This window comes from Cetorhinus maximus, unplaced genomic scaffold (genome assembly GCF_964194155.1).
Source record: "Cetorhinus maximus unplaced genomic scaffold, sCetMax3.hap1.1 HAP1_SCAFFOLD_988, whole genome shotgun sequence".
Taxonomy (NCBI): domain Eukaryota; kingdom Metazoa; phylum Chordata; class Chondrichthyes; order Lamniformes; family Cetorhinidae; genus Cetorhinus; species Cetorhinus maximus.
The window spans coordinates 23,956-34,334 of record NW_027596930.1 but is presented as its reverse complement, the minus strand read 5'-3'; the positions used below and the strand labels follow the sequence as shown (position 1 = coordinate 34,334).

Genomic DNA, 10,379 nt, shown 5'->3' with positions numbered 1-10,379 from the left:
GGTCCCAGTGTTTGGGTGGGGGAAGGGGGGAGGGGGTGAGGGGTCCCAGTGTTTGGGGGGAGGAGGGAGGGGGTGAGGGGTCCCAGTGTTTGGGGGGGAGGAGGGGAGGGGGTGAGGGGTCCCAGTGTTTGGGGTGGGGGGAAGGGGGGAGGGGTGAGGGGTCCCAGTGTTTGGGGTGGGGGAAGGGGGGAGGGGGTGAGGGGTCCCAGTGTTTGGGGTGGGGGAAGGGGGAGGGGGTGAGGGGTCCCAGTGTTTGGGGGGGAGGAGGGAGGGGGTGAGGGGTCCCAGTGTTTGGGGTGGGGGAAGGGGGGAGGGGGTGAGGGGTCCCAGTGTTTGGGGTGGGGGAAGGGGGGAGGGGGTGAGGGGTCCCAGTGTTTGGGGTGGGGGAAGGGGGGAGGGGGTGAGGGGTCCCAGTGTTTGGGGTGAGGGGGGGAGGGGGTGAGGGGTCCCAGTGTTTGGGGTGGGGGAGGGGGTGAGGGGTCCCAGTGTTTGGGGTGGGGGAGGGGGGAGGGGGTGAGGGGTCCCCCACGTCCTCTGGGACCCGGTGCGAGGAGTCTCTGGGTATCCGGAGCTCGGTGTCCAGGGTTTGCTCGGCGGGTGTGTGGGGGGTTGGGGGTGGTGGTTGGTTGATGGTGGTTCTCAGAGGGAGGGGCTTGGCCCCTGACCCCCCCCTGACCCCTGACCCCCTGACCCCCCGGGGAGGTGGGTGGAAAACGGCCCTCAGTGATGCTCCATGATGGCCTTGATCCAGTCCAGGTAGCTGTAGACGTCGGTGTAGACGGCATAGCTGTATCCCCGGCAGGCCTCGTCGTAGGACAGGACCCCGGCGGCGTAGTGGGTGCCGCCCTCCCCCAGGACGGAGAAGGCCGCCCCATTGTCCCCCCGGCAGACGTTGTCCATCAGGGGCGAGCGCTCGGTGCAGAACTGGCCGGAGTCCTGGGCCAGGAGGAGGCCCGGCATCCGGCCGGACAGCTCGGCCCGGCAGGCCTGGCCTTCGGCCACCGCCAGGCTGACGTAGAGCAGGTGGCGGACGGGGGCCAGGTTCAGCCCCACCCCCCAGCCGGCCACCTGGCCCACGCGGCCCGGCTGCGCTAGCGGCCGGAGGGGCAGGCAGAGGGGCATGACATGGTTGGAGAAGTCGACTGCCTGGGCCAGCTTGACCAGGGCCAGGTCGTCGTGGTAAGGCACGGTCTCCCGGGTCAGGGTGTTGTTGTAGTAGACCCCCTCCACGTGGTGCTGGTGGGCCTGGTCGACCTCCCGGGCGTCCTCCACCCCGATGTAGACCTTCACCTTGGCCTTGACGTCCTCCTCGGTCGGGTGGTGGTGCTGCAGGGCGTGGGAGCTGGTCAGCACCCACTGGTGGTCAATCAGAACCCCGTCGATGATCTCCCCCTTCTCGCTTTTCATCAACACCGTCCAGGGTGAGGCGCCGTGCACCACCATGCGTCCGCCAATGATGCGCTGCAGGGGTTCGAGGGCAACCACGGGTTTGCCGCACTCAACTGGGAGGGAGGGAGGGAGAGGGAGAGAGAGGGAGGCGGAGGGAGAGGGAGAGGGAGAAACAAAACACATGGTGAGAAGCAGTACCTGGTGGAATAGCTCCCTCTTTCACCGAGTCCCTGACCGTGAGAGAGAGAGACTCCCTCTTTCACAGGGTCCCTGACCAGGAGAGAGAGAGAGACTCCCTCTTTAACAGGGTCCCGGATGGAGAGAGAGAGATTCCCTCTTTAATAGGGTCCCCAACAGAGAGAGAGAGACTCCCTCTTTAACAGGGTCCCGGATGGAGAGAGAGAGAGACTCCCTCTTTAACTGGGTCCCTGACCAGGAGAGAGAGAGACTCCCTCTTTAACAGGGTCCCAGACGGAGAGAGAGAGAGAGACTCCCTCTTTAACAGGGTCCCTGACAGAGAGAGAGAGACTCCCTCTTTAACAGGGTCCCTGACAGAGAGAGAGAGACTCCCTCTTTAACAGGGTCCCTGACAGAGAGAGAGAGAGAGACTCCCTCTTTAACAGGGTCCCTGACAGAGAGAGAGAGAGACTCCCTCTTTAACAGGGTCCCTGACAGAGAGAGAGAGAGATTCCCTCTTTAACAGGGTCCCTGACAGAGAGAGAGACTCCCTCTTTAACAGGGGCCCTGATGGAGAGAGAGATTCCCTCTTTAACAGGGTCCCTGACAGAGAGAGAGAGAGAGACTCCCTCTTTAACAGGGGCCCTGACGGAGAGAGAGACTCCCTCTTTAACAGGGGCCCTGATGGAGAGAGAGATTCCCTCTTTAACAGGGTCCCTGACGGAGAGAGAGACTCCCTCTTTAACAGGGGTCTCTGACGGAGAGAGAGATTCTCTCTGTTGTACTGTCTCGTCTTTGTGAGAATAAGGTTATTACTCACCAGGCTCACATGTGGGGAGTTCATATTCAAGGTCAGTGTTCCTCCACTTGCCATTAATGGTACAAATATACACTCCTGTAGAACATGGGAGGAACAGCTTAGAATACAACTAAATCACTACTTCAGCACTGACCCTCCGACAGTGCCGCGCTCCCTCAACACTGACCCTCCGACAGTGCGGCGCTCCCTCAGTACAGACCCTCCCACAGTGCGGCTCTCCCTCGGCACTGACCCTCCAACAGTGCGGCTCTCCCTCAGTACTGACCCTCCGACAGTGCGGCGCTCCCTCAGCACTGACCCTCCGACAGTGCGGCGCTCCCTCAGCGCTGACCCTCCGACAGTGCGGCTCTCCCTCAGTACTGACCCTCCGACAGTACGACTCTCCCTCAGCACTGACCCTCCAACAGTGCGGCGCTCCCTCAGCACTGACCCTCCGACAGTGCGGCGCTCCCTCAGCACTGACCCTCCGACAGTGCGGCGCTCCCTCAGCACTGACCCTCCGACAGTGCGGCGCTCCCTCAGTACTGACCCTCTGACAGTGCGGCGCTCCCTCAGCACTGACCCTCCGACAGTGCGGCGCTCCCTCAGCACTGACCCTCCGACAGTGCGGCGCTCCCTCAGTACTGACCCTCTGACAGTGCGGCGCTCCCTCAGCACTGACCCTCCGACAGTGCGGCGCTCCCTCAGCACTGACCCTCCCACAGTGCGGCGCTCCCTCAGCACTGACCCTCCGACAGTGCGGCTCTCCCTCAGTACTGACCCTCCGACAGTGCGGCGCTCCCTCAGCACTGACCCTCCGACAGTGCGGCGCTCCCTCAGCACTGACCCTCCGACAGTGCGGTGCTCACTCAGTACTGGGGAGGGCTTTATATTATCCTATGATTTGACCCCAGTTATTGGATGCTTATCTCAAAACCCACCTTCATCACTGAAGTCTCTCTCATGGTAGTTGGCATCGCAGGTATATTTGATTGCAGAGAGATAGCTTGTGGTCCCATGTGTAGTTATATATTCAAAATGACCATGTGCAACATCAGTGGGTGTTGGACAATGAACTGTGATTCAAAGATTCAGTGAGATCAGTGACAAGAACGAACCCAGTATCTAAGCTGTGCACGGTGCTCCGAGTGTGGTCTAACCGAGGGGGATACGGAGACCGGAACTGTGCACGGTGCTCAGAGTGTGGTCTAACCGAGGGGAATACGGAGACCGGAACTGTGCACGGTGCTCCGAGTGTGGTCTAACCGAGGGGAATACGGAGACCGGAACTGTGCACGGTGCTCCGAGTGTGGTCTAACCGAGGGGGATACGGAGACCGGAACTGTGCACGGTGCTCTGAGTGTGGTCTAACCGAGGGGGGATACGGAGACCGGGACTGTGCACGGTGCTCCGAGTGTGGTCTAACCGAGGGGGGTACGGAGACCGGAACTGTGCACGGCGCTCGAGTGTGGTCTAACCGAGGGGGATACGGAGACAGGAACTGTGCACGGTGCTCCGAGTGTGGTCTAACCGAGGGGGATACGGAGACCGGAACTGTGCACGGTGCTCCGAGTGTGGTCTAACCGAGGGGAATACGGAGACCGGAACTGTGCACGGTGCTCCGAGTGTGGTCTAACCGAGGGGGATACGGAGACCGGAACTGTGCACGGTGCTCTGAGTGTGGTCTAACCGAGGGGGGATACGGAGACCGGGACTGTGCACGGTGCTCCGAGTGTGGTCTAACCGAGGGGGGTACGGAGACCGGAACTGTGCACGGCGCTCGAGTGTGGTCTAACCGAGGGGGATACGGAGACAGGAACTGTGCACGGTGCTCCGAGTGTGGTCTAACCGAGGGGGGATACGGAGACCGGAACTGTGCACGGTTCTCCGAGTGTGGTCTAACCGAGGGGGGATACGGAGACCGGAACTGTGCACGGTGCTCCGAGTGTGGTCTAACCGAGGGGGGATACGGAGACCGGAACTGTGCACGGTGCTCCGAGTGTGGTCTAACCGAGGGGGGATACGGAGATCGGAACTGTGCACGGTGCTCCGAGTGTGGTCTAACCGAGGTGGATACGGAGACCGGAGCTGTGCATGGTGCTCCGAGTGTGGTCTAACCGAGGGGGATACGGAGACCGGAACTGTGCACGGTGCTCCGAGTGTGGTCTAACCGAGGGGGATACGGAGACCGGGACTGTGCACGGTGCTCCGAGTGTGGTCTAACCGAGGGGGGATACGGAGACCGGAACTGTGCACGGTGCTCCGAGTGTGGTCTAACCGAGGGGGATACGGAGACCGGAACTGTGCACGGTGCTCCGAGTGTAGTCTAACCAAGGGGGATACGGAGACCGGGACTGTGCACGGTGCTCCGAGTGTGGTCTAACCGAGGGGGGATACGGAGACCGGGACAGTGCACGGTGCTCCGAGTGTGGTCTAACCGAGGGGGATACGGAGACCGGAATTGTGTACGGTGCTCCGAGTGTGGTCTAACCGAGGGGGGATACGGAGACCGGAACTGTGCACGGTGCTCCGAGTGTGGTCTAACCGAGGGGGGATACGGAGACCGGAACTGTGCACGGTGCTCCGAGTGTGGTCTAACCAAGGGGGGATACGGAGAGCGGAACTGTGCCCGGTGCTCCGAGTGTGGTCTAACCGAGGGGGGATACGGAGACCGGAACTGTGCACGGTGCTCCGAGTGTGGTCTAACCGAGGGGGGATACGGAGACCGGAACTGTGCACGGTGCTCCGAGTGTGGTCTAACCGAGGGGGGATACGGAGACCGGGACAGTGCACGGTGCTCCGAGTGTGGTCTAACCGAGGGGGATACGGAGACCGGAATTGTGTACGGTGCTCCGAGTGTGGTCTAACCGAGGGGGGATACGGAGACCGGAACTGTGCACGGTGCTCCGAGTGTGGTCTAACCGAGGGGGGATACGGAGACCGGAACTGTTCACGGTGCTCCGAGTGTGGTCTAACCAAGGGGGGATACGGAGAGCGGAACTGTGCCCGGTGCTCCGAGTGTGGTCTAACCGAGGGGGGATACGGAGACCGGGACTGTGCACGGTGCTCCGAGTGTGGTCTAACTGAGGGGGGATACGGAGACCGGAACTGTGCACGGTGCTCCGAGTGTAGTCTAACCGAGGGGGATACGGAGACCGGGACTGTGCACGGTGCTCCGAGTGTGGTCTAACCGAGGGGGGATACGGAGACCGGGACTGTGCACGGTGCCCCGAGTGTGGTCTAACCGAGGGGGGATACGGAGACCGGGACTGTGCACGGTGCTCCGAGTGTGGTCTAACCGAGGGGGATACGGAGACCGGAACTGTGCACGGTGCTCCGAGTGTGGTCTAACCGAGGGGGGATACGGAGACCGGAACTGTGCACGGTGCTCCGAGTGTGGTCTAACCGAGGGGGGATACGGAGACCGGGACTGTGCACGGTGCTCTGAGTGTGGTCTAACCGAGGGGGATACGGAGACCGGGACTGTGCACGGTGCTCCGAGTGTGGTCTAACCGAGGGGGGATACGGAGACCGGAATTGTGTACGGTGCTCCGAGTGTGGTCTAACCGAGGGGGGATACGGAGAGCGGAACTGTGCCCGGTGCTCCGAGTGTGGTCTAACCGAGGGGGGATACGGAGACCGGGACTGTGCACGGTGCTCCGAGTGTGGTCTAACCGAGGGGGGATACGGAGACCGGAACTGTGCACGGTGCTCCGAGTGTGGTCTAACCCAGGGGGATACGGAGACCGGAACTGTGCACGGTGCTCCAAGTGTGGTCTAACCGAGGGGGATACGGAGACCGGAACTGTGCACGGTGCTCCGAGTGTGGTCTAACCGAGGGGGATACGGAGACCGGGACTGTGCACGGTGCTCCGAGTGTGGTCTAACCGAGGGGTACGGAGATTTTATGGGTGTCTGTGGCGAGACGATCCTGTTTTTTGTAGAGTTTGTCACTTACCCTTGTGACATTCCGGTAGTCTGTGCTTTAGTTTTGCATTACTCCACTTGCTGTGCTCTGTGCAGATGTAGACAGCTGGATTGAGAGAGAGAGAGAGAGAGAGCGGGAGAGAGAGTAGGAGCACAAATGAGTAAAGGTTCCTCACTGCTGGACCAAAATCCCTCCCCCACCACCCCCGCAATCGCCCGTTCAACACCCCCCACATTCCCTCGCCTCCCCAAGCCACCATGCCCACCAGTTTAGCACAAATGATTTGGAGCTCGCTGGTGGACTGTGGTGGGCCTCACACCCTGCCTTTCTTCCCGTCGAGGTCGCTCCGCTCCGACCCCCCAGATTCGGCCTCTGCCCGGCTTCTCAACCTCAACGTTCCTTGGAATTACCTCTCCAGTCTCCCCCCACAACTGCCCCCACCCCCTCTCCCTACCTCACCACCACCACCCCCCACCACCTCACCACCCCCCCACCGCCGCCGGCCAACCCCTCTCGTCCCACCTGCGCCCACCTCCACCCCAGACATCGCTTTCCGCTTGCTATTTCACACTCCATTTGGGGGAGTCATGCACTGGCTGGCTCGGTGAGACAGGAGTATGGAGGGGGGGTGATATCGAGGGGCAAAGGTGTAAGTGGGTGGGGGTCGAGAACCAATTAGTTCAAGTTCTGAAGAGGTGGTGGGAGTGCGGGATGCGGGGAGACGGTGGGGAGTGAGCGATATGGAGAGACGGCGGGAGTGAGGGTTACGGGGAGAGGGCGGGAGTGAGGGATACGGGGAGACCAAGGGAGTGAGGGATACGGGGAGATGGCGGGAGTGAGGGATACGGGGAGACGGCGGGAGTGAGGGATACGGGGAGAGGGCGGGAGTGAGGGATACGGGGAGAGGGCGGGAGTGAGGGATACGGGGAGAGGGCGGGAGTGAGGGATACGGGGAGAGGGCGGGAGTGAGGGATACGGGGAGAGGGCGGGAGTGAGGGATACGGGGAGACGGCGGGAGTGAGGGATACGGGGAGAGGGCGGGAGTGAGGGATACGGGGAGACGGCGGGAGTGAGGGATACGGGGAGACGGCGGGAGTGAGGGATACGGGGAGAGGGCGGTAGTGAGGGATACAGGGAGATAGCGGGAACGAGGGATACGGGGAGAGGGCGGGAGTGAGGGATACGGGGAGGCGGTGGGAGTGAGGGATACAAGGAGACAGTGGGAATGGGGGATACGGGGAGAGGGCGGGAGTGAGGGATACAGGCAGACAGCGGGAATGGGAGATACGGAGAGACGGTGGGAGTGAGGGATACGGGGAGACAGCGGGAATGGGGGATACGGGGAGAGGGCGGGAGTGAGGGATATGGTGGGACTGAGGGATATGGGGAGATAGCGGGAGTGAGGGATACTGGCAGTTGCTTGCAAGGTGGGATTAATGAATAGGATGGGAATGGTTAGAGTGAGGGAGAGGGTGGGGAGTGTCGGAATGAGGGAGACAGGGAGAGAGAGAGGAGATGGTGGCAGTGAGGGAGAGGGTGGTCATACCAGGGAGTTGGAGAGAGGTGGACTGAGGTATTGGGTGGGGAAGATGGGAACGGAAACTAGGGGGGTTTAAGATCCTCAAACACATTGTGATAAAATATAATATTATGATCACTCTTCCCCAGAGATCGCAACACAGCTCAAGATTACTGATCAACCTATTCTCAATGCACAATAGGAGAACCAAAATAGTCCATTCACTGTTAGACTGAACTGGAAATCTATTTTGTACGCATTTGATGAAAACAGTTCACAAACAATCACTCAAATTCGTCTTGCCCGTTCCACCTGAGGTTTCAAGTCTCCCTCGATTGGCGGTTTACACTCAGCCAAAATCTGTTATTATCAGAGATTCCATCCCTGCCTCTTACCCCCTTTCCCCCACCCCCTCCACCGCTGGTGTCTAAAAGTCAAGAACCGCACCACATGACCGTCCCCCACACCCACCAGCACCACCGGCAAATACTTCGCTCCTGGGCTTGGTCAACTTGCAACCACCTCTCAATCCCGAGCCACTTTAGGTGAAGATGCTCATCCCGGAGCGCGCCGCCGACTCAACGTACTTCCCACGCCTTCAGGGAAGCACCTCGTCCACCGGTGAGCCCTGAACTCGGGGAACACCACCCCCCCCAACCCCCACCACACCCGGCCGACCCGAAGCCTCCAGTCCGGACCGCTCCCACGCGCGATTAACCTCGAGAGCGGCGGTATTTGCACCACGTTCTCGCTTGGCTCCACGGGCGGAAGGCGGGGGTGAGAGGCCGGACCTGCAAGCGGAGGAGGCTCTGCTGTAGTACGCTGGAAGCTAGCTGGTGGTCTTCCCACGTGAAACACTTGCGCATCATTCTGGGGCAACATACCTTCCTCGGGGTCCTGTAGGTGATAGACGGGAGCGTCACAGGTGTACTTGATAACGGAAAGGTAAGTATCGTCATCGTGGTGGGACAAGTAATCGTAGTGACCATGTGTGATGTTCTCTGGTGCGCCACAGTGTACTGCAAGGGGTAAGAGAGGAGCGAGAGAGAGAGAGAGAGAGAGAGCGGGTGAGACAGAGACCAGAAGAGGAATGAATCCTGGGCATCGGACTCCGACACTGCGGTGCTCCCACAACGCTGACCATACGACAGTGCGGTGCTCCCTCGGTACTGACCCTCCGACAGTGCGGCACTCGCTCGGTCCTGACCCTCCGGCACTGCGGCTCTCCCTTAGCACTGACCCTCCGACAGTGCGGCGCTCCCTCAGCACTGACCCTCCGACAGTGCGGCGCTCCCTCAGCACTGACCCTCCGACAGTGCGGCACTCCCTCAGTACTGACCCTCCGACAGTGCGGCTCTCCCTCAGTACTGACCCTCCAACAGTGTGGCTCTCCCTCAGTACTGACACTCCGACAGTGCAGCACTCCCTCAGTACTGACCCTCCTATAGTGCGGCACTCCCTCTGTACTGACCCTCCGACAGTGTGGCTCTCCCTCAGCACTGACCCTCCGACAGTGCGGCACTCCCTCAGCACTAACCCTCCGACAGTGCGGCGCTCCCTCAGTACTGACCCTCCGACAGTGCGGCGCTCCCTCAGTACTGACCCTCCGACAGTGCGGCTCTCCCTCAGCACTGGCCATCCGACAGAGCGGCGCTTCACCAGTACTGACCCTCCGACAGTGCAGCTCTCCCTCAGTACTGACCCTCCGACAGTGCGGCTCTCCCTCAGCACTGACCCTCCGACAGTGCGGCGCTCCCTCAGTACTGACCCTCCGACAGTGCGGCTCTCCCTCAGCACTGACCCTCTCTCTTTTCCTGACCATCCCTCCATACTGGGGGGTTCCCTCTCTGTTTGGGGCCCCCTCAGTGCTGTGCCCTCCCTCCGGACTGGGACCTCCAGCGACAGACCCTTTCCCCTCAGAAATAAGCCACATCGACCTGTTCACAGCAACGGGACTGATAGGTATCGGGAAATAACTTACCATCTTTGTGAGACACATCCTTAGCATGAGCGTGGGCAGCTGGAATAGATCATGGAAGAGAGGCATGATTACATCGTGTTCCTGACCCTCCGACAGTGCTGCATTCCCTCAGCACTGACCCTCCCACAGTGCAGGCTCTCCCTCAGCACTGACCCTCCGACAGTGCGGCGCTCCCTCAGTACTGACCCTCTGACAGTGCGGCTCTCCCTCAGCACTGACCCTCCGACAGTGCGGCTCTCCCTCAGCACTGACCCTCCGACAGTGCGGCTCTCCCTCAGCACTGACCCTCCCACAGTGCGGCTCTCCCTCAGCACTGACCCTCCGACAGTGCGGCTCTCCCTCAGTACTGACCCTCCGACAGTGCGGCTCTCCCTCAGCACTGACCCTCCCACAGTGCAGGCTCTCCCTCAGCACTGACCCTCCCACAGTGTGGCGCTCCCTCGGTACTGACCCTCCGACAGTGCGGTGCTCCCTCAGCACTGACCCTCCGACAGTGCGGCTCTCCCTCAGCACTGACTCTCCGACAGTGCGGCACTCCCTCAGTACTGACCCTCCAACAGTGCGACGCTCCCTCAATACAGACCCT

General features: G+C 61.1%; 1 protein-coding gene across 1 annotated transcript; it reads right to left on the bottom strand.

The window, feature by feature from the left end:
• Positions 1 to 366: 366 nt before the first annotated feature.
• On the bottom strand, positions 367 to 9,832 carry LOC144675385 (haptoglobin-like). Its single transcript, XM_078536202.1, has 5 exons — positions 8,697 to 9,832; positions 6,324 to 6,398; positions 3,307 to 3,441; positions 2,387 to 2,461; positions 367 to 1,502 (listed from the first exon to the last, which is right to left on the bottom strand). Exons 1-5 carry the CDS (start codon positions 9,640 to 9,642, stop codon positions 721 to 723), a joined length of 2,013 nt encoding a protein of 670 aa, XP_078392328.1. The 5' UTR covers positions 9,643 to 9,832; the 3' UTR covers positions 367 to 720.
• Positions 9,833 to 10,379: the final 547 nt, after the last annotated feature.